Genomic DNA, 25,130 nt, shown 5'->3' with positions numbered 1-25,130 from the left:
TTCCTGTCATTGCAAACTCATCGGTGAGAAGTGGAGATTTATTATTATTATTATTACTGTTGTTGCGGTGATGCGTTTCTCTCACAAGCTAGATACTGTACATTCATGATCAAGATGAAACGGCAGGAGTCTTGCGGAAGGGAAATCGCAAAATTCAAAACGTATCGCGATTACATGCGTATCCAGACATACTAATATAACGTTAGAGTGGTGGTAGAACTCGCAGATTTACGTTCAGGCTAATGCCAGACGATTTTATTCAGTTGAGGTGTGACCGCAAGGTAACAAGATGTCGCAGTTGAGCGAGGTCCCATTTCGGTACAGGTGATCTTTGGAGCAGAATAGTGTCGTCAGTTATTGGCAGAGAAAGGGGAAAAGGAACCTCGAGAAGACTGTCCTTTGAACTGCTCGCGCGCGTGGAAACGACAAGGCGCATTTATCTCTCTCTCTCTCTCTCTCTCTCTCTCTCTATATATATATATATATATATATATATATATATATATATATATGTATGTATATATATAAAACCCCTGGAAACTTGAACAACTACGAAGCGCATCCTGACGTAGGCCCCCTCGCTGTGCGAACAAGAACGGAAGCAAGTTCGGTCCCTGCCACTTGCTATTACTTCGACTTAATTACTCAAACAAGACGGTAATTACGATGCTAATGGAACTCAGGTGGGCCAAGATGGTTTGTGTCATTCACTTGTGGGACGTTATTCAAAATAGATTATGTTTTCACTTTGTTAGAGGAATTGTAAAGTAGTGGATCTACCTGTTATGTCCTTTTATGTGGCAATTGCAGCTTCGAATGTAACTAATTAGCAGTAATAGACAGGTGTATTTTATAGCGGACGTGCGGGTATGTTACATTATGATCACCCCCTCATGGTATAGATATATAGTATAAAATCATGTGAAATTGTTTTAACAGAAGGATCACACACGTACTGTATTATAAATAGCGTAATGTGATTATAGAAACAGACAGGTTGTCAATGATTTAGTGGATAGCGTTGATACCTCCCACACGTAAGGTCCCGGAATTAAACTACGCTCCTGGAGTGATGAGTTTTCACTGATACTATCAACAATTACTATTCACCATGAGCAAGGCAACGAGGTGTATGTGTGTGAGGCCACAGCATTACCCGGAGGGTAATAACTGTCGATTATGAGAACATGTGATCCAAGAATCACATACGTGCACAATTATGCACACACACAAACAAACAAACAAACAAACAAACACGCATATGCACATACACGCACACACCATAAAACCGGACCAGGCCCAACTTGGTCGTGAAATTGAAAATCCATCACGTCGTCTCACAAATTCCAAACGTAGAGATGTATTGGAACCAGCACAGGAGCAAAATCTTGGGGGACAAGGGCAAAATATCTGATGGATACTAGCGTGGCGGCGGCGGTGGTGGTGTTGATGCGGTGATATGCTTTGGTGTTAGGTGGCTATGGAATGTTGGTGATAGATGATAGGTGGAGGCAGCATGGATGGACATGGCTCTTGTACCAACATTTAGAGATATGATGTTGTCTTGAAAGTTGCATTACGAGGCAAATATTGTGGTTTAAGGCATCTTTTATGTACTGGGACAGGTGAAGTCATGACGTCATGTCGTCATAATCGCGGGTGACAGAGTTACGAGTATGTGTAGATTAAGGAGGAAGTATTCATAAATATACTATCGTTTATTCCACATTTTTCTTCATTCAGACTCTGTCAGTGGAATCAGCCATTCGTGTGTGATATATGTTTAATCGGAGATATTTTTGAAAAAGTTCTTGTACTATACTTACTTTTAAATATAAACCAATCGAAGCTATTTGCCTGCATTTCCAGGTATGATAACATTAGTAACGTGTGTATTACAATGTAACATGAGAATGGGATCAAACCCTTGGGGGTGAAAGCAAGACCGCGGATATATTAGCTGAAGATAACATGGAACTCTCGCCTCGCTTGTCAATACGCATATACGTCAAAGCGAATGCAGTTGTCGGCGTATGTTGTTTGGTCATTTGCAAGCTAGCATCAAAGAATTCCTTTATACAAGTAACACAACACCTCAGATAAATCAGGTAACTATAAAGCCGCCGTGATATGCACTCGCCTCTTTCATTAGCGTAGTATTAAAATGAAAAAGAATAATACTGATACATAATAATACACGCTTGAAAATAATGTGAAATTATATAATTGACTACATCAGTCCACACACGCCAGATCTGATTCATTATAATGCTAGTTTAACAACGAGTTGTATATCTGGGCAATAACATTTGTTTCGGGAGTTTCCAGTAAAGCCTAATCATATATTTCTCTTGCATTGGCGGGAAATCAATTGTTCGTTGGCGGTTGACAAACGGTTACACTGAGCCTACGTCATCGATCACGTGGGCTTCGCCGGAGACCAAGTTCTTTACATCCCAAGTCGCTCTGGTATTATTTTAAAATGTAAATTCAATCCAAGGGCATTTTGTTGGCCCTTTGTGAAATTTGATATAAATTTAAAATGTATATTCATATTAAAAACATTTGGTTTTTGTTTGTGAACATATTTTAAAATATGAATGTAGGCTAAGAGCATTTTAACTTTTTGTGAACTTTATTAATAGATTGAAATTTATATTCAGACTATGATGTTACTTAGATATTTCAAAATGTAAAATCAGACTACAATTTGGCTCTGGTGGGAAAAAAAAATGTTGTTTGCTTACATGGGTTAGTGGGTGTGTCTGTGAACTATATGTTCCCAAGCCTTTGTTTTTTGCTTGCGGAGTCAACGTTAGATATGGAGTTGCCCATTTGGGATGCGCCTCCTGCACATGTCGGTTGGGCCGCTTTGAAGCTACATTGTTTTTTCAGAGGGGCAGCATTTGAATTGAATAATTTGTTGCGAAAGAAACACTACTCGACAAGGAAGAAACGCGATGCCAGGCACCGAGAGTTGCCAATGTAGATATATCTGAAGAAAGTGCACATAACCTAGAAACTATATTGCGCGCCAGTGTGTACGATGAATAACAAACATTTGGATCCAGACTCACAATTAACACGAATTAAACACATATACATAATATAAATAACGGTTTAATAAAAGAAATGTTCAAACACATAAAGGTAAAGAAATTACCAGGTACATTCATTTTAAAAAATCCTTAGGAATTACCCAGAGTAAAAATAAATGGAAGGTGGAAGGTAGATATTCCTCAGGCTAATATATTAAACCAGGGCTTTCTGTTCAGACGCGCTTTGATCCAGGGAATCACATTTATATCACAGCCCCACATGTTAATGCATTATTACTGATACGTGCGTGCGCGCGCGTGCACGTCGTCGTGTGCAGAATTTGTACTCGGTTTGTGGCGGCTTTAATTAATCTGACTGTCTCATTTCTGTGTGCAAAATTCGGAAGCTGGGCAGTAGTATTTTCAAGTCCAGCTCTGTCATTATGCCGACTTGGTCCACAACTCCTGATTTATATGATTCATAAATTGACAGTAGGCCAGCGCCATTGTGATGCATTGCCTGCAACCTTCTTTTAGATGCATTAGTGTGTTTTTGTTTTCTCCATGCCATTTGCTAGGAACCAGGTCGTTCTCGTACTAGACTCCAGTAGCGATCGTGGGTTGCATTACAAACATTCGGCGTATGTATACGTGCACTTTCTCTTATCAGACCTCGCGGCAACGGAACTTTCTCTCGGAGAAAATTCAACGGTTGCTTGGCGCGTCGCTTTACTATACTGTACTACACGGGCCAACCCGGCTTCCCGCCCGCTGACTCCCCCCCCCCACCTTCCTCTCCCCCCCGCCGTCTCCGTTCATGTTCCAGGCATGCACAACAGTTTGCAACTGTTTAGTCACGACCACGCATAAATGGCCACGGCCAAATGGGTATAATGTGTTTCCGGGGAACTCCTCGCCCAGTTGTTTTTGGGCGAATTTTATGAATGAAAATAGTCATTTTTATTATCTCGCTGTGGCCCCATTGAACCTTGTAAAGGGACTTGATTTTAATTTAAATTTGGTGTGTTTTTAGTAAGAATATGCATTAAAAAGTAATATAATCATTGCGTTGCTCATTCAATTATCTCGAAAGTAACGAATATGCTTTTAATTTGTGGTTTTGTATTTGATGATTGAATTTAACATGAGTCTTTTTGTGCTTAGGAAACCGCCCGCATACACACACACAAACAAACAAACACACACACACACATATTGGTATTTTCGACTTTTTTAATATTTGTTGCCAACCGGGAAATGTCACAGGACATGCATATCAACGTGAATATGTCAGTAACTTCATCATGGATTGTTATGACTTCGGAATTTTAAATTTTAATTTCGGACTCCACTAACGAATATTTAGTGGCTTTCGTTGTATCCATGATTTGGTTTAAATAGAGCAGTCCATGAACCCACACGTCACTGGAAAGTTGGTAATTTCTGGGAAATCAATAGACCAAGAGCGGTGGAAGTTTTCAGTAAAGCTATCTTCATAATTCAAGGATTTCATTGTTCGAGTCATCAATAGGCTTTAGGATTTGAAAAGCGTTCTCAAAGAATTAAAAGACGGAGAACGAAATATATTTTTATGGGTTTTGTTTGTACGTGAAGGAACATGCATTCGTGATTGTAATATTCAGGAAAGGAGCAATACTTGATGTCTCGTCTCTTCTTTTTTCAACTGTCACCTACGTTTAGAAATCGCTAATGGGTTTAGCTTGGGCTTGACTTTGTAAGCTATCCCAGTCCATGCATCGAGAGGTAAAATGTAGACGTCCTTTAGACTTTTTTTTTTTTATTTATATATTTATTATTTATTTACTTTTTTATTGCCCATTGGTTCCCATGACTTCGTTGTTCTCCCTCCAGTTTATGAGTTAGTTTTGTCTTTTTGTTTTACCTGTTTCCTCCAGTGACATGAACACTATTAACTAGTCACTTCATTCTCTCCTTTGTTTTAATGATGGCAGCTCCCATTTCGTGCATTTTGTCTGTAAGGATAGAAATCAATTTAGTCGCAGTTGGTATTCCCTCAATCGTGTTTATATATTTATACTGAAACAACTACCACTGCATATTCCAGTTTTGGGTGGATCAAGCATTCTTTGATTTGTTTGGTTTATTTATTCATATTTTTCATCATCTATTTCTCCATGGAGTGAGAAGTTACTTTTAAGTTCGACAGAAGTCTGTTTTTCACACACGATTTTGATATATTTGTCAGGGACATGATTTCCGTAAACAACAATCCCAGGTTTGTGTGTGTGTGTGTGTGTGTGTGTGTGTGTGTGTGTGTGTGTGTGTGTGTTAATATGGAAGAAACCGGACGCAGTGATGCGAAACGGTGACAATGTGGTTTGATGGACGATGCAAGAGGGAACATATTCTATCTTCTGTTAATGGTGAAAGTGTAAGTTGTGTGAGGGCGGAGAGAATACAAGCAGGATTATCAAGTTTTATGTCGATGAAAAGTTGGAAAATGGTTCCTGGCCGGCTACGAAGTTGAAGAAGTTGCGCTGTGAATATAAAAGATTAATCTTAGTTTGAAAGACTACGGGCACGGCAGATACATGAGCTTTGCCAAGGGCCAATTGAGGGTGAAAAGGAGGATTAGTGCTTACGGTGGAGCCCTAGTGACGATGAATAGGGAGGCTAGAATGGGAGAATTTGCGGGAGTATAGAGGCGGGAGATTCCATGTAGAAGTCGGGGGGTACACGCTTGGGAGGGATCGGGTGGGGGCGGGAAGAGGGAATGGCGAAATTTAAGTAGCTACTCTTCTTGCGCATGCGCAAAGTAACAGTTGTCATTTACACCCCCATTAAGTTACATTTCCATCCACATCTATCGCTTGCCCATAGTAAATATGAAATCACTTTCATTTGAATTGTTCTCAGCACACTTATTACCCCTATGTACAATACTTCGATATATTTTCCAAGTGATTTACCGTTGAACTATTCTATTATAGAGTGCGAATACAACGAACTTGCATACACGCACATTTTTAGTTTACTTTCTCTAAGCAATTGGCTCAACATTCTCAGACCGACTGCGTAATTTCGTACACATTTAATGCTTTTGTATCATGTACACTACGGAGAACAACCCTACAAAGTCTATCACATGTATTCCAGAAATACCGGTATATCCCTGCCAATTCTTCGCTTGGTTCGCCACCCCAGCCTCCACCGTCTCCTCTTCTCAACACCGTCATCCTCCCCCCCACCTTGCCTCCTTGCCACTGTCCTTCATCCTCTTTACCTTTCTTAATTCTTTCCATCCCCTCTCGCTCTCTTTCATCTCCCGACCTTCCCTCTCGCTTAGTCGCTCTTTTCTTATTCCTTGATCTCATGGAGAGGGAGGAGGGGAGGGGAGGGGTCAGGGAAAAGAAGGGATTTGGTTGGATTTGAGGTGAAAATCGGTTATAGGTGACGTAGCAAAGGGGGGGGGACTCCGGTTTGGGGTGGAAACTAAGGAAAATGCCAAGGTCTCCGTCCACCCGTTAGCAGAATTAAATCGTCTGGCATAAGCTAAATTTAAAATTGTAACGTGCTTCATTGAAGTATGTAGGATAGAAGGGGAAAATATTTCTCGTTGTTAACATTGTTTCTGTTTAAATTTAGTTGTTTTCGATTAATTGCATGGTTGAAATTTCATTTTTTTTTTCCCAAGGAGTTTTAAAGGAACTCCATCACATTCATGTGAAAGATGCACCACTTGCTTATGTACTGATAGAGAAGTTTGCAGGAGTGATGTGGCATAGGTTGAGACCATCTTACGACTCATGGAAGATATTGGTAAAGGGCTTTCAGTAGTGAACTTTGAAGAGTTTCAATGTCTTGATACACGTTATTACAGACGTAAAAAATCCACCAGGTAGAACTATCGAATTCTGATCTACGAGCCGACCACTTTTTTTACAAAGGATTACAAAGGCAAAGCATGCCGACAGGAGACCTTTTGATCCATATCTAGGTCGGATGCAAAAAAAAAAAAAAAAAAAAAATCATATTAATAATAAATTAAAACTATAACAATGTAAATAACAATTAAAATACATAAATAAATGCACGTGTTGTTCGATAGCATACATGACTGATACGTAGACACGTCTTTCCATTGGGAATATTAAAGATCAAGAAGTATCTGATATTCGGAGATACATTTCCGAAATGTAGAAAATTCTGGATGCCAAAAGCACTTTGATATTCTGGTAAATTTCCGAAAGGTGTTTTTGTTCCAAACATCGGAGATTACAAACTCCAGAAATTCCCCAATTGTATAGGCATTGTTTCACAGTATAACGGCTGAGCGTTGTTTCTAAAGTTTGTGGTCAATATAATGTGCCCGCCATCCAAGCTTCATATTAATTTTGAGAAGAGGAATTTTGAATTATTAACGTATTAATATTACTCATTGGTCGCGTGCAAAGTTAACTCCGAGGGCGCAGTCTTCACTAACTGTAATACAAAGTGTAAAAATTTGTATCTATAAATCATTCGATGTTTATGTAATGTTAAACTAATAGAATAATTACGGTATGTTGTACATGTGTGTAAGGATTGGCCAATATGTGTGTGTGTGTGTGTGTGTGTGTGGATGAGTGAGTGTGGGTGGTCCCTCACACGCTAGGCGTGTTGCCATAAACGCGCATTGCTTAATTTATATGTTGTTGTGTGCGTATCTTATACACACACACACACACACACACACACACACACACACATTCGCACACTTTTTTATATCGGGATTTGGATGATGTGTGGTCTCTTGCGACAACATAATGTGTTTTGCCCAGTTCACGAAAGCAGTTTTAGATGTTGAGTGATTCTAATTATAGGATGTGTGTTTTTATTGTAGTTGTTGCACTTGTGGCCTTGCCGGCATTGTCCCGTGTCTGTGGATGACTGTTTTTCCTTTGATTCAAAGGCGTCAGTCTGTTTTGTTGAACATGATGTGCCAGACGAGGTAATCAAGTGTTTGTGAATTTATTTGTGAGTGCTTGTTTATCACTCCATGGCGGGTTAAACAGAAATTTCGAATCAAAATAACAGATCGTGTTGGTTATCATTTGTATGAGAAAGTTGTTAGGCGTCGTTCGACCCCAATAGGTAGACCGTCATTGTGGCTTGTGTCGCCATTGTTATGTTTCACGAAGAATATGATCGTCATTATGATAAAGTTTGCTTATAGTGATTATCACGACGGAAATGTTGTGGTGATGGGGGTGGTGGTGGTGAGGGTGGTGGTGAATGGAGGGCCCAGTGTTATAAAGTTGATGGTCAACAATAGTGTCCGTCTGCAATAGTTCAACAAACTGGGATGAGGGAAAGGATGGGCATAAAGTTAAGAGACGAAATGTTTGAAAAGGGTTTGCGCACGTGCCGAGAGGGGCGAGCGACCGTTGCGACAAGCGAGGGTGAGAGGAGGAGGGAAAGGGCCTAACATCTTAAATTCGGTGACGAACTCCCATTTTGTTTCTGTCAAATGACAATAGATAGTATATGTGGAGAGTGGGCTTGGTCTGAAAGAATCTCGATCACCCAGCATCTTCCAGCCGGAGACGTCCAACTCTCATAAGCTGCCCAAGATCCTTAAACGGAAACAGAATCCCAACATTGAATCATTTTGTTGAAGCCTTTGAGGGGAGAAGACGGTGGTGGCGTGGGGGTGGGGCCACGGTTATGTGAGGACGGGGTGTAGCTAAGTCGATTGGCCTGAAAATAATATTACTCGGAAGTGTCACGAAAATAAATCTGGGCTTGTGCGCCCTCGAAGCGGCGGTCTAAGGCTACGGACGCACGAGAGGCTGTATAGCCGCTCAACCGCTGCGGCTGTTTAGCCGTTTTTATAGAACACACTACTTTTAATGGGATTGCGCGCATTGGCTAATGCGCGCAATTCCATTAAAAGTAGTGTGTTCTATAAAAACGGCTAAACAGCCGCAGCGGTTGAGCGGCTAAACAGCCTCTCGTGCGTCCGTAGCCTAAGCGTCCATGGACCTGAGTGGTTTTGGTTCGATCCCTCGGTGAATGTTTTATTGTTTTGAGTTTCCGAACACGAAGGGCGCTACGAAGTTAAGCGCCTTCAGGCGCAAAGTCTTCACTCTATGGCTAACAGTACATGTTATTGGTTGAAGGGCTAGATACCGGGAATGCAAAAGAGATAATCACGACAAGCTATGCTGGGAGTGGAGGGGGAGAAAGAGTGAACTAATGACGGACAGATAGGAACAATGTAAATAAGTGTCAATAAGAAACAGACAAAGATGATCAAATGTTACAAACCTCGTTGGTTATGCAATCTGGCAGACAGACACGCTAAAGAAGTTGGTGAGGGGATTGAGATACGAGAACCTCCAACAGCGAAGTATAGTTCACCTTAGACAAATGCCAGACAGACAAGTATATTGACACAGACACAGGCTGACAGTTAAACAGACAGACAGGCTGGTAGGCAGAGGCGGACTGGTATGCACAGCCCAGTAGATGGATACACACAGTGATCTCTGGATCGGCTCAAGCTACAATCTGAATACAAACAAGTAGCCTCAGTGATAGACAGACGGGCAGACAGACAGACAGACAGACAGACAGACAGAAAAATGAGACTAAGCCCATGAAGGTTACAGGGATTGAGTCTCGACGCTGTTTTGGTATTACACGAAATAGGCTTCTGAGCTGGGAGCTGTATACAAAAAGAAAAGTCGGCAGCCGTGGTTTACGCAAGGAGAATCGAGTGTTAGTGTTGGAGCCGAGAAAGTGGTTGAGGAGACGTTGTGGGAGTGAGGGTGGGGGTGGGGGGAGGTTTGCCGGGCAGTGGTGTGGTGTTTGTACGTTGAAACTGGCGGGAGAACGTCTTCAGACACGTTAACTGATGCGTTGAGGACATACAGGCATTTTTCACCGCCAGCACTGAACATGATTTACACTGACCATGGCAGGTTGTTTAAAATGTGTTGGAGAGATATATCACTGGGTGGGCATGAATCCTTTCTGTTTTTACCCGATATTGAGAACACTGTTAAGACTGATTAGATTTTGTTTCCTCTCCTGTTTTAGCTTTGCCTTGGTTTTATTATTCTGTACCTGTGCGCCACCACGGAAAATACTTTGGCTTTGCTCTAAACAATGCAAAGGAAATTTTGTGGTGTGTCTATATATAGTCGTTGTAAATGCAGGCCAGTGTTAAGGGCCCCACCCTTGCTAAACACGATAATTGGTGAGGTTTGGGCACGAGGTAAAATGGCCGAGATTATAACGTCAAGAACTATAATACGGATGACCATGCGCGTTCACACACACACACACACACACACACACACACACACACACACACACACACACACACACACACACACACACACACACACACACACACACACACACACACACACACACACACACACACACACACACACACACACACACACACACACGGCGCTGTGGTTAGAGCTCTGGCCTGCCACTACGAAGGTCCGGGTTCGACTCTCGCCCGGGGCTGAAATAATATCAGTATCGCAGCGCTGAGGGGTGTTACTCCAACTCTCGTGGGCGGGGAGTTGGGGGTGTGTGTGTGCAAGGTCATAGCATTACCCATAGATCGGACCTACGAGCTCTGAGCTCTCTTCCAGGAGGGAAATAGCTGTCGATCACGAGTCCAACACGTGATCCAAAGACCAAGTGAATACACACAGTCACATACACGCACACACACACACACATACACACACGAATTAATTACTTCCTTCATTCCTCTTTATATCTTCATCACATCGTTATCGTCCTTCATAATCTTCCTTGTTTTCTCACTCTTCCTAGTCTATTGTCCTCCATCTGTCGTCTCCCAAGTTTTTTCCCCTCAGAACTTTATCTCCCAGTGTATCTAGTTGCCTTTTTTGTACTCGGTTGTTTGTTTGTATTGTCTTTAGTATGTAATGATTATTATGTTTATAATGTTGGGATATTATTGCTTTTATTGTTATGTAATTATACACAGACGTATCTCATCGCTGATGTTGGGGTGGGTGAGTGGTTGGGTGATTTGGGTATTCTGATGGCTTGGGCCGATCCAGAGATTACTTTCATAGCCGAGTTATGGCCACGCATCGCCTCATGTTAGTTCCTTTGTTTGTTTCAGTTTGTTTTCCCAATACAGTGACGTCATACCTTCTCTTTCTCTTTGCAGGCCACACCATGTCGGAGGTGTGATGAACATTGTCAGGGCGACGATGGCGGCGGTACCAACCCTGTCGTCAGCCCTTTCTAGCACGTCGGTGCTGACGACTCCCGTGGTCGTCAGTACGTCATGTGTCAGCAAAAGAAAAAGCAGGAGAAATGTCGGCATCAGCAGCAGGAGCTCGGCGTGGTGCAGGGAGAATGATCGTAGCAGCAGTAGTTGTAGTAGTAGTAGTAGGTGGCGGAGGAGATTAGGAAACTTGGCAACGTCGCATTTGGCAGTGTCGTCCTATGGAACGACAACGGCCGTGTGCTTGACGCTGGTGCTGGCGGTGCTCACGGTGCCCTGTCTTGCCAACGACCCCTTCCAGACCGAGGAGAAGTCCAGGAGATACGTCACACAAGGTAGGTGTTCACTGTGGTTTCTGGGTTGTTTGCTCGTCATGTATATGGCCTGCCATTAGGGCAAGGGTGTTAGTTCCGGCCTTCCCAACACGTAGGGACCAAAGGCTGGACTCCCATGGGCATGGAAGGGGAAAGGGTCAGCATTAAAAAAATATTCGCTCCTGCACTCGCACGTGCATTGACCTTAGGTCAGACTGTATGAACTCTCCTCCGGGAGGGTGATAGTTGTCTTATCAGGAGGCCAGCAGGTGATCTAAAACCATGGTGAATCACACACATGCATACATAAATACATACATACATACACTATTTAAGTATACGTATTTAAAGCGGATACCCACAGTAACCTAGTGTTCAAGAGCATGATATGTCATTACGCTTGTTTGGTCATTCTACTAGGATGCCCAGCGATACTCATCAATGGTATGGTTGTAAACTGGTGACCAATAAAACTGATCTTTGGGAGGACCCACGGGTATGTTCCCCCCATTCATTCTTCGGCCTTGGTGTCGTGACTGTGAGGGGGTTGGGGTTGGCTCACTTCGGGAAGGCACGCCGAGCACCTGTGGGGGTGGGGGGGCGCAGCACAGGTATTTGGATCGAGACTGCCGTTCCTTTTGGGATTTCCCTGTTTTATTTATTTACTTAAATTTATTTTGTATATATAATTTTGCTTTAGCTGTCGTCACACGGGGTCTTCAGAGGTCCGCCTCACAATAGTACCCCATAAAACCCCTAACATCCTCTTAAAGGACCATTTACCGGAATCCTAGTAGGCGCCAGACGATTTTATTCAGCTTTAGAGGATCCATAGGGATTTTTGTGACGTCATTTTACGAGGCCAGGTGTGGGGTGGTGTGGGGAAGCTTGCCAGAGACGATCCACATTGAATTTGTTTGTACCACTTCTTTCATCCACCCACGTTAGGCATGTGTAAACATACACCTACACCCACACCGTCCCCTTTATCTTTTGCAGGTCTTACCTTGCATGGCTGGATAGAATATCCCTTTGACAGCAAGAATATGTATGTGTGTGTGTATGCTTTATATTATATATATATATATATATATATATATACACATATAATATATATATGTGTGTGTGTGTGTGTGTGTGCGTGTGTGTACACACACACACACACACACACACACTATGTCATGATAGGCTAATGTTCTAATGGATAAGATATTCCTTAACTAATTTCAGTCGCCTGCCGGCAGCCATAGGTTTGTATGCCATGTCGTTTAGGTTATTTTTTCGACTCCCCTCATGATCTTCACATATTTTATGGTTAACGGTAGATGGTTTCAATTCGGAGAGGGGGAGGAAGGGGAGAGTTTGTTCATGTACTCAGAGGGAGGGATGATCACCCCCCCCCCGTAAGAATAAAAGTGTGTAGTTGTAACTAAAAGTATGTAAAGAGTCAAAGGATTACGAAGGCAGAGCATGCCGACAGGAGACCTTTTGGTCCATATCTAGGTCGGATGCGAAAAAAAATCAAAATAATAATAAATTAATAAATAAAAACAGGCTCGGGGGATTAACAAAATCGCGTGGCGGCAACCAGACTGGCCTCTATCATGTGGGAGGGTTACACTCCTTGCCAAGGTTTCGTGCCACGCCCTTGACAGCGTCTGCGGACCTACCTCCTCGCCCTCCTGGGGTGGGTGAAGGGTAGGGGGAGGGTGGGAGTCGAGTAAACACAGCCAACCAGACTTACCTCGTGCGTATATACTCGGCAACCGACTACCTTCTCCAACGAGTCTTCGACGTCATAGGCTTGTTGATAAATTTGAATATTCTTCCCCTTCTCGACTTCCGATATCTTTGGCGATCTTTCTGGGTTAAGGGGGGGCGTGGTGGTTGAGTGGTTTGAGCGCCTGGTTAGCGTTATTTAGGTCTAGGGTTCAGATGCTTGGTGGAGTGTAAATTTTAGACGCCTCGCTCACATTTTAGAAGCTTTTAATTAATTTAGTAACTATTATCGACCCTAATTCGTTTTGAATTATATATTTCCTCGTTTATTTTTTCATTTCCTTTGTTTTGGGAATTCTCACTATTTTCTTTTAGTTTTCGGGTCAGTTTTGTTTTTTTGAATTTTAGACCAGTGCGCCGCGCCAGATTTCCCATTTTCTTTCTATTGTTTATTTTGTGTTGGCGGAGGTGCTCCAAATCAGGAAATTAGTACCGTTTTCTGTTTGGATTTCCTCGCAGCATCCACCACCACGCAAACCCGCAGGTTCTTGAAAACTGTTCTTGCATTTTCTTTGTCAGTCTTCTCATTAGGTATCCGTTTTCTCTCACTCTCTCTCTCTCTCTCTCTCTCTCTCTCTCTCTCTCTCTCTCTCTCTCTCTCTCTCTCTCTCTCTCACTCTCTTGTGTTAGGTTTGGTCAACCAGACACTGCTCTCTAGTCCCGTTTCATTTGTTCTTTGAAGTTTTTCGTTTTCTCCCTGTTCTTTGGATGTCCATGTACGCTTGGGGCATTTTCCTGTTCCTGTCCAACTGTACCTTTACCTCTCCCCCTCCCCTCCACTTCTATCATTCCTCCCCTTCACCTCGCCTCTCCACACCTCCTCCCCTACCACCCCTCCCCCAACACTTCACCCACCCTTTACCCGAGTCTTTTCATCCTCCCTGCCACTTTCGCCCCCTTTCCATCACCCTCCACCCTTCTGTGTTCTCTCGTTAGGTCTCGTCAGTTCTCTAGTATCTCTTGTTCTCTCTTTCAGTATTCCTTTCGGTCTCTTGTGTCGGTTCTTCCATTGCTTCCTGTATCTGGTCGTCCTATACTCTCCCCTCTCTCGCGTTTTCCCCTCACCCAGCAACACTGTCGTCTCGACCCACACTACACCCTCATCCTCCAAATAATTCCGAATTTCCTCATTTTACTCTCTTACCTGCCTACCTCTACAAACCTCCCCAGCCATCCATTTTCCTCTCAGTCCACCCTCTTCCTCTCCCCTCTCCCGACCTTCCCATTTTCCCTACTCTCGTGCCCTTCCTTTCTTTCCCCCACTCCCCCTCCTCCTCCCCGTACCCTCCTCCACTCCACTCCCCTTCGTTCCTTCCTTCCGGTTCTCCCTCCACCTCCACCTCCCCTATGTTCGTTTGCCCCACCCCAGTCTCTGCCCCTCTTCCCGTCAGTCCGCCTCCCCCTCCCTCTCCCCTCCGCTGCCCCACCCTCTCCTCTCCTACGCTCTCGCCCGCCCCTCCTCCCCAAGGTAAATTGTTTGTTCCTGGCTTGATCAGGAAAATCTGGCCCTGTATACACCAAGATTCTCAACCCTTTTGCTACGCTGAGGAGGAGGGTAGGGGAATACATTTAGAGAATAAAATCACCTGACGACAGCCAGAACAAACGTGAAAGTCGAACGACAGTGTAGGAGTTCAGGCTTAAAATATACCTGTGACGAAGATTCTACTTTTTAAACATCAAAGTAGTAGATAAATACTTGTGTCTAACCAACTACGCAACTAGAGTCAGAGGGGATAAATCTGAAGACTGCATGTTGTCATTATTAATTGACAATTATATTGACAAAATTTTTGCTATTCACTACCATGACTTCAGTATCCAACAAAACTTCTGTAGGTGTCTATACCTATCTAGTATTATCCTGTCATAGCCACTATAATGGAATTCATATCAGTATTGACAAAAATATATATATTGTGAATTTTGTGATCCTTACACTGTACACGTGAACCTCATCAAAGAAAGATTTGCAGTCGACCTGACGTCATCATGGAGGTGTAGTGACGTCAATGTGACTGTGACGTCATACCAACATTAGTGTCTCCTGGATGCGAATTTGTGAGGAAGAAAGAACGATATGATAACGTCGTAACTTACGACGTTCGTTATTGGATCCAACCCAGGTTACCCTTTACACCCCCGCAACCTACACCTATGACCAAGGTTGTAAACCAAAACGAGGGGAGCTCGATCAATATGGGTGGGGTGGATCCTGGATATTGGTTAGGTGGCGGTGGTGGTGGTGGTGGTGGTGGTGGATGGGGGAGTTTCGAAGAGATCCCTGACTAAGGCTCGAGTGGAGGGTGGAGGGTCCTCATGTAGCAAACGAGCGAGATGACTGGATTCATGGGGTTGAGGGTGGCAATGGAGAAGGATCTTCTGTCGCCCAAAGCTCACCAGGCACCTTCTGGGCTCACCCCTTTCCTCTGTAGAGGGCAAGGACGTTTTTATCTCGCTTCAATGGTGTCATTTTTAGCTCCTTCGTTCATATTTCAGCCGTCTTGCTCCCAGATTAGCTTCATAAAACTTGATACAACGTGCTTGTCCCCTTAAAGAGCTTTGAGACCTTATGGTTACAGAGGAACGTGTCTTGAGGGTCCAGAGAGACGTCTGTCATTGGAGCAAGGAAACTGGGTATTGCGAAGGAGCAAGTGAAGGTACGAGTCGCCAGAAAAAGGAGAATGGGAATGCGCGTCAGAAAACGAGTGGTAGCGGGAGATAAATATAATGTCGAGTCGGATCGTTGAGAACAAGAAAAGTTTGCAGGAGGGACGTGGCAGAGGTTCATAGAGTCGAGTGACTGATCAAGGAAGCTGGGAGAAGAATTTGTTCAGCAGGAGACTCCGAATGGCTGAGTTGACGTGAGAGTTGGAGCGTCACGGGTGGAGGGGAACGGTGGGGGGAGGGGGGAGGGGCTGCGTCCGAGCGAGGTTGTTTGGATTGCGAGGGAGACAAGCCACATGGCAACCGGCTTGGCAAGGAAGTGAAGAAATCAACCGAGAAGGAAGAAGAAAAGGAGATGGGATGAAAGAGCATATGGATGAGAAGAAGAGGGGTGAGGAGAAAGAAGCGGAAGGGAAGAGACGAGACAGGGAAACGCGATGAATGAGGGGGTCGAGGAGAAATGGAAAATAGAATAAAAAAAAGATGAAAGTGAAAGGACGAAAGGACTCGGTCACGGAGAAGGAGGGGAAGTAAGAGAGAATACGGGGGGCGGGGGGCAGTCATTTTCAGGCTTGTATTTATCCCCATATGTTGTTGAGTAATTGTCTTAATGACGGTATACACATTTCATGCGGATATCGACTTTCCTGTCTTTTAAGACATGTTTTTAATGGAAGGGGAGAGGCAAGGGGTGGGGATGGTGGCGGTGATGTTGGTTATGGCGGTGGTAATAGTGTTAGTGGTGGTGGTGGCATGATGTTCAGTCTTTGGCAAATTAAAGAAAGTGATTAGAGAAAGGGGTGGGGATGATGATAAAGGAAGGAAAACGGATACATGCTTGGCCGTATGCAGGTTACAACAAAGCTCGAGACGTGCGGTTATTTTCCTTTATTGTTATTATTAGAACATATATACTTTATATTATTCATTTGGTATGGGGGATATCGAGACTGAAAACTCGAAGAATAGGGAGTAGAAATAGGAAAAGGAGAGCATAGGAACAAGGAAGAGGGAGAAGAAAGGAAGACTGGATCACGAGGAGAGAAATAGGGAAAAGGAAGAAGAGGATGAGATTGAGACAGCGTCAAGATGAGGCGTCTCATAAGATTCGCATTTTGATTGGTGCAGGGACGAGGGCGAGGCGCTAATGAAGTTCCAACCGCCAACAGACACGCACGTGGTCGTTGGCGGAGGTTTGACGTTGTGGATGGACGCTTAACCCTCATACTTATGTCACTCTGTTCCTAGATCTTATAAAGGTCACTTCAACACTGAATAAAATCATCGAACAACTGACTATCACTGGGTCCCGCTACTGAAACTCTGTGATGAAAATCTAGGTGTACCTGAGGGTGAGAACAGCTCAAAGTAATCCAAGGGGATTGTGTAGTGCTGACAGTTAGTTCCCAGCAAGAGCGATGACGATCTTCAGTGACATTAGCCGGTGTTCCTCCAGCGTGCACCAGCCTCTTTATGTCAGAAATAAGGAGAGGGTCACTTATACACGAAAGGGGTAAACAGCAATGTATTTCCCTCCCAGGGAGTTCAAGTTCACTGGAAAGCTAAGACTATGTGTAGACCCAAAAGGATTTTGACCCCCCCTGTCTCCCTCCCTCCCTCCCTCTTCCTCCGTCCGCTCCTTCTTATCTCTGTTATCTTAAATCCTACTCTCGTGCAACTCCTCACTCTGGAGCTAGATCATTTTTGCTCTTAGGATTCCATTTCTCCACGGAATGAAGTCGGGATTAGTCTTGGCGAGATCCTTCTTGTCACTCTCGGTTCTCACCCAAGTTTCCCATTCGTTTTCTTCTCACGTTCTTGGCATTAAACCTTCGCCAGGGCAAAGGGTCCCTCCTCTACCACTCCCTCGGTTGAATAAAATCGCTTGGCGGCAGCCAGGACAAATGTGGAAGGGATTAGTTTTTTTTGTCCCGCCTTCTCTCTTCATCGCTCTCTCCCTCCTCTCCCCTTCCCTCCCCTTCTCAAGACAGTTCCTTTCTGTTGCTTCTTGTTGATGTTTTGGTGTCTTCCATTCCACACCGATTCTGTCGGCGGTCTCTTTCCTTGGTCTCCCAGCCTATTTCTTTGTCAACCATTCCCGCCCCACTTGTTTTAATACTTGACCTCGTCTTTTTCTTGTGGGTATATGCACATTTGTTTCACACACACACACACACACACACACACACATGAGCTCTCTTCTGAGAGGGAAATAGCTGTCAATCACGAGTCCAACACGTGATCCAAGACCATGGTGAATCACACACACAGGAAGAAACCAGACTGACAGACAGACTTTGAGAACACATTCAAGATGGTAACACGCTTAATGCACATTTTCTTTCCCGACATTATTTCATGACTTCTTCCGCTCCGTGATGTGCAGCTGGAGAAGGGTCCGAAGTGCCTCAGCTGTGGACGCAACAGCTGTGCAGGAGCTGTGTCTGCTCCTGGTTCCTTTTGTTTATTCTTTAATACTTTATCCCCTCCCCCCAAAAAAATAGTTTCAGTATACACTGAAAACGTTTAACACTTTATCCCCCCCCCAAGAATAGTTTCAGTATACACTGAAGATCTTTAACACTTTATCCCCCCCCCCCAAAAAAAAAATAGTTTCAGTGTACACAGAAGAACGTATTGTCAGTGGATTGTCGCAGTTGGGTCTATGATAACTGGTTGTTGTTTGTGTGGCTCTTCAACGTTGGTAGCTCTCTGCCGTAATTGTGGAGGACTGTTGTAATGTCAGTTATCATTTGTTGTCACTGAACTATGTCTTGTTAGGTATCTAGATCCAGATTGCAAAAGTTATTTTTGGTTATGTAGGAGAGGGGTGGAGGGGGCATAGAGAAGCGGCCACACAGTTGATGCAATATCAGGTCGTAAACTTTCAGCAAACTACTGAACTATTGGCCATACGCTTTTGTGTACGCAGAAACAAGATTTTGGTAATAATCGATAGGTTAAACATGTTCATGTGATTTACAAGATGCTCTGAACTCCCTGGTGTGTCTTACGTAGGATCGAGTGTATAAGAATTGAAACCATTTTAGTCGGAGTTGGCCATTGCGCCACATCTTCGTTGAGGCAAGAGAATGGCTTGAGAGTGTTCGCGGGCTCTTGAAGATGCGGCAAGTCTTGCCACTTGTCTTTCCTCTCTCAGGACCGCAAGAATCAACTCGTTTGTTCCCTTGTACTAAGGTAACAAGTTATGATTCAGAATATATCAAGTGGAACTAATGACATAGTATTGGAAATATTGCAAAGATTCGTAGCAATGGCCTTCAGTACATAGGAGGCAAGGGTCATGAACCACTGGGCCACCCATCTTCGTATCACCACATCGTCGATGGCTCGTGAGGGGTTGGAAGGATAGCACTGATGCCGTGTTCATGACATTGAATAAATATTTCGTTAATTATTTTTATTATTATAATATCTGTTTTTACTTGAAGCTGTACTCTCGCTCCCGAATTTAATCATCGAGCGGTTATCAAAGGCTCCTCACCTCTTCTTTCAAGATAATGTTAAACCGTCAAAGATGTATCGAGGTCAAGGGTAAATGGATTCGAACGCAAGGGAAGGGGTAAGGTGGTGGTGCGGATGGGCGAGTGTTGACGTCATCAAGTCCATTGATTACGCCGATGCATAAACGTCCACTCATCATCAACGAGGGGGCACTCAGGGCTTCCGGCCCGTGTTTTTCTCCTTATTATCTCGGGTTATGTTGCTCGGAACGCCTCTAAACTTGGTTAAAAAGGAGTAGGGTTGGGAGCAAGTAGGCGTTTTAGGTCGCAAGATAAGCTTAGCAGGCGATGGTGTTGCCCTGGTCAGACTCAATGCGTACATACAAACCCTCTATATACACACAAACCCCCCATACACAAACCCCCCCATACTCACAACCCCCCCCATACACACATCTCCCATGCACGTACAGGACGGACAGGAAGATAACAATCCATAAAAAATAATGTTTTGATTTTCGTTGTGTTACGTTTGTGTTAGAACTCCGAACGAACCGGTGATAAAGATAACGACGCAGTGTTTTTGGAGCTACCCAGTGTTATGATACCGTGGCGGTGGATAGGGGGGTTGCGGCGATGATGGCAGTGTTGAATGAAATATTATATGACCAGAAGACTATCCGGCTCGACGCATCCAGACTAAACACACGCACTCTTGTAGCACACTTTTCGGATCTTTCGCGCGTATAGTCTTTTAGGACCCTACACCCTCACCCCCCCACCTCTATACATTTAATTTATTAGGACACTATTACACACACACACACACTTGGAACAAACTGGGTAATGAAATAGTGTGCGCAAAAAACATTTATGAGTTAAGTAAACTAGACACTGCGAGATACAAAGGCGGGACACCACGAGCATAGCTCCACTTCCCGCAAAATACAACTAGGTAAACACACACACACACACACACACACACACACACACACACACACACACACACACACACACACACACACACACACAACCCAACCCCCCCTGAGGTGGTCGTCCAACATACGAGTACTCCTTTCTGAAAATGGTAAGGGTGTTCAGATTTTTAGTAATTTAAATATATCTTACAAACTCTATTTCTGATATGCGTTAACATGTTTGGTTATATTGAGCTGTTGGAATGAAGATTTGTAAAGTACGTTTACAGTTTAATTACATATGAAATGGTCTGGGTATTGCAAGTTGAAACTAAAGGGAACACAAACTAAATATTTCAAGTGAAACTCGGTTCTGTAAGACGGAAGTAGCGCTAATAGCTCAACACACGCGAAAGCGTGCACACAGGCTCAGTGAAGAAAACCTCTCGAGAACACGGATTGGGACAGGTGCAACGATACGAACACGTCTTGACTTTTTCAAAAGTTGAGCAACGGTTGAACCGGCCGATGGTCAGTAGACAGTCGTGACTTCCTGTAGACCTTGTTCATTTCCTCTTTTCTCTTCCTTGCCCAGTTGCTCTTCGTTCTCTCTCTCTCTCTCTCTCTCTCTCTCTCTCTCTCTCTCTCTCTCTCTCTCTCTCTCTCTCTCTCTCTCTCTCTCTCCTATTCTCTTTCTCATACCCTTTGCGTTCTTCGTCTCCTTTCGCTTTTTATTCCTCATGTTTACTTCCGCACGGCTTGTTTCACTCTTGTTCTCGCCACGGCTCCTCCCGTTCCTTCCCTCCTGCACGTAATCGCTTTCATCGTTGTTTTTTGTTCCCCTTCCCCTTACCCTCTCTTCATCCTGTGTAACCAACGGTAATGCCAAGCCAAGTCACCTGTGTGTGTGCGTGTGTGTGTGTGTTCATGGTTTTGTGTGCATACGGACTTTTCGTCTGCATTTACGCGAGTATGTGTGTACCGTCTCAGTAGTTCATGATCTGCTATTCCAGTCTTGTTCTTTGGTCAACTATAACGAATTCATTCTCTCATTTTCTTTACGCCGTAGGATAGAGCACCTTGGTTTTCCAGCCTGTTCTCACGTTTTCCATTCCCTTCTTGCATGCAATGGTTTATATTCCCTTCTTGCATGTGCAGAGTTGGGTTTTGACTAATTTGGTTCTCGCTTAATGCTTTACATTTTCTTTCGTTTTCGCGAGTTGATGAACACACGGTATGTCACTATTAAGTGGGTAGATCCTTTAACGCAAATTGCAGCCCAGGACCTTCCCCCCCTCAATTCTTTTCTTCTCCTAAAGTAAATATTGAGTCTACGATTTTTTTTTCCACATTATTTCATCACATCACCCCATACCCATTCTCCCCCAATTTTCCTTTTTTTTCCCCGTTTTCTCTTTGTGACCCCTTCTCATGCCTCCCCCTCCACTCCACTTTGTAATTCACAAGCCAAACACGGGGCCCGACCGCTCTCGGCCAATCAGAGAGCTGTAATGACCGCGCCGCCTTCTGCCCCCCAACCCAACCGTCGATGTGTGCATATGCCTCAAGTCGGGAGACTGCACTTCCGGTCCAAATCTGTTTTTAGACCCAAAGGGTTAACTGCTCTCAGTTCCTGTTTGTAGTAGTGGTTGTGGTGGTAGTAGTAGTAGTAACATGATTAATGGTATTAGTACTAGTAAATGTTTAAACTAACCAGGAAGTGTGGGTAAATTGTTTTCAGTACCTCTTTGGTGCAGTAGCAGTTCTTAAACATTAGGAGACGGGGTTCCTGCCTTAGTGTATGTATTGTAGCTGGAGCCAGGTGCGTGAAGGTACAAGTGGGTAAGAAATCTGTAAAATGTGGAACTCTCTATTACCTAAGCGAATCGGACTAAGGAAACTGGCAGATGTTGCTATTTTTCTTTGACCTTTAGTACCTGTCCTGCTGTGTGCTACAGAGCGTTGTTGTCTGGCTGAGATAGGTGACACGGCAGAGAACGTAGTGTCAGTCAAATGTATAACTCCACCACCTCATCCTTTTCCTATTCTTGTCGTTTTTTTGTTTTGTTTTTTCTTCCTCTTTGTCTACCACCACCGACTTCTCCACTTCCTCCTCTTCCATCCTCTTCCATCATATTCTTCTTCCTCCAGATTCTTTTCTTCCTCTTCGTCTTCCTCCTCCCAATGCCTTCCACTTTCTTTTCCGTTTCCTTCTATTTAATCACCTCCTCATCTTTTTCCCTTCCTCTTTGGGAATAAAAATATCAGTCTTTCTTGGAGTCCCCGATCGATTGAAGAACTACAGATTAGGAGAGGTGTGTGTGTGTGAGAGAGAGAAAGAGAGAGAGGGGGGGAGGTTGGGGGGAGGGATCTTATGAAGAATGCACGCCCTGGCAAACTTTAGCATGTTGACATAGTGAAGTGTGCTAAGCAAGACTGTGCAAAGTGTATTTAGTACGTATACATACCGTAGTAGTATTGTGCGCGGGCATTGGTGGGGGCATGTGGCGGAGAAGGGCTGAAGGGTAGTGAAGGATTGGCAGGTAAAAGTAAATACGAGAAAATATTTTGTGGAAGGTGCAGTAATGAAATTTCTTTGCAGGAGTAAAACACACACACACACACACACACACACACACACACACACACACACACACACACACACACACATTTACCATAATCCCAAGGGATGGATTTTATCCAAGCCATTATCCTACCTCAACGGTTGCAAAAGACTTTGTCGTTGGGATAAAAGGCAAACTTGTATCTGATTACAAGACCGAGATTGCGGAGACGCATTGCATCATTGTTGTGTTTTTTTCTCCCCTGAATATTCCCCGCCCTTGACCGTGGGTAAATATGTATGGAAAAGAAACGCGCTAAACTATCAAATATACATACAGCTGCCATGATTATGAGGAAAGAAGGCACGTTTTGGAAATATTATTGTTTTATGCCCATGTAAGATTGTTGTTGAGGGCCGTGCAAGCTCATGTACACGTATACACACGCGCACGCACACACACACACACACACACACACACACACACACACACACACACACACACACACACACTTAATAAAACCATATTTGTATCTGACTATTTGTCATGTGAGTATTTGATGAATATATAGAAACTAATGTATACACAACTCGGCTACGTAGAGAAACAAAAAAAAATACCAAAAAGAATGACACGAGGAAAAGGAGATATAGCAGGGAATGGAGGTGGCTGGGGGAGGGACATTGCTTGGCATGGCCAAGGGGGGAACGGGAAGGGAAGGGGGAAGCACAATGCAGGGAGAAGGGGAGAGAGGGCTTGGGGGGATACAGTGGCTCATAGGGACCTGAGGTTTCTGGTTTTGTTGATGTAAGACGACGAATGAATTGCAGCAGCCTGAAGTAAAAGTCGTTTGCGTCTGAGTGGGGATGTGGTAAGGAGGTGGGGTTATGAGGCTCTGTTGGATATTTCAGAGATGAAAAGTGTTCGCCCCCCCCCCTGGCTATGGCTCTCTCTCTCTCTCTCTCTCTCTCTCTCTCTCTCTCTCTCTCTCTCTCTCTCTCTCTCTCTCTCTCTCTCTCTCTCTCTCTCTCTCTCAGCAGGTCCTTTTCGTGTGTGCGTGTGTGTGTGTGTGTATTTTTAGGTGTGGGAGTAAATTATTTTGGTGTTGAGGGCTCAGACTTGTCGGAAGCGAATTGACGTCATACCGGTAAGTCTGGTATATTTAAAAGCTTCATCTTGGGCTTTACCACCACTATCACTACCACCACCACCACCACCATCATAGTCATCAATAAACGTCATGCGCATCGCTGCCTTCTCCATGATTTTTTTCTTTTTTCTTTTTTCTTTTTAACTCTTCCTGTTATCATCATCACCTCATTTCTCTTCTTCCTTGTCAACGTCATCTTTTCCTTTTGCTTTTCTTTTTCCTTCCATGTTCTCGTTCTCCTACTCCTCTTCCTCCTCTTCCTCCTACTCCTGTCTCGCCTGCTCCTCTTTCTCTCTCTTTCTCTCCTCCCTTCTTCCTTAGTTTTCTTCCTCACAGATTTCTTCCTTCACTTCTTCTGCCTCCTCTTCCCCTTCCTCCTGCTCTTCCTTCTCTTCCTCGCAGTCCGCCGCCTACTCCCCTCCCACCACTCTTCCTCACTTCCTCTCCCCCTCTTCTTCCTCTCGTCCTCCTCCACCCTCTCTTCTCCTACTCCTCCTCCCCTGTTTACTCCTCTCCCTCCACTCTCCTCCTCCCCATCTCCTTCTCCACTTCCTCTCCCCTCTTCCTCCTCCACTTCCTCTCCCCTCTTCCTCCTCCACTTTCTTATTCCTCACCCTTTTCTTCCTCTCCCTCTCCCCCTCCAATTCCACTCCCCTCTTCCTCTCCTCCTCCTCTTCTGCGATCTTAGCCCTTAATTACACCGTCTTGGCATTACCCGTCGGATATCCATAGTCGACTTAGGTTATAGTATCAGGTAACGAGGATGGGGGAGGGGAGGAGATGAGATGAGGTGGAGGGGGAGGGAGGAAGAGGGCTGGAAACGATGGAGAAGACCATACTAGAGATGGTGAAAAGAACGTAAACATCCTAGTTGATTCTAGAAACTGTTACGATAGTTTTCCTAGTTATGTTCTGTGTCCCATATTTAGATATTTTTCAGTTCGGTGCTTAATTGATGTTCAGGGAAAGGTTCTGGTAAATGCACA

The 25,130-nt window shown here is 44.1% G+C and overlaps 1 protein-coding gene across 7 annotated transcripts in view; it reads left to right on the top strand.

The window, feature by feature from the left end:
• The window catches only part of LOC143040761 (semaphorin-1A-like), a 666,238-nt gene that overhangs the window by 76,906 nt on the left and 564,202 nt on the right, over positions 1–25,130 (top strand). For all 7 annotated transcript variants that reach the window (XM_076212173.1, XM_076212170.1, XM_076212168.1 and 4 more), the window contains one exon: positions 11,230–11,624. In XM_076212173.1, the coding sequence (XP_076068288.1) occupies positions 11,252–11,624 (373 nt within the window). In that variant the 5' untranslated portion in view covers positions 11,230–11,251. The remainder of the gene's footprint in view (positions 1–11,229; positions 11,625–25,130) is intronic.

This window comes from Oratosquilla oratoria, chromosome 29 (genome assembly GCF_046742065.1).
Source record: "Oratosquilla oratoria isolate Oo_2021 chromosome 29, ASM4674206v1, whole genome shotgun sequence".
Taxonomy (NCBI): Eukaryota; Metazoa; Arthropoda; class Malacostraca; order Stomatopoda; family Squillidae; genus Oratosquilla; species Oratosquilla oratoria.
Note: the sequence above shows the minus strand (reverse complement) of the source record. Positions and strands in the feature narration are given on the sequence as shown.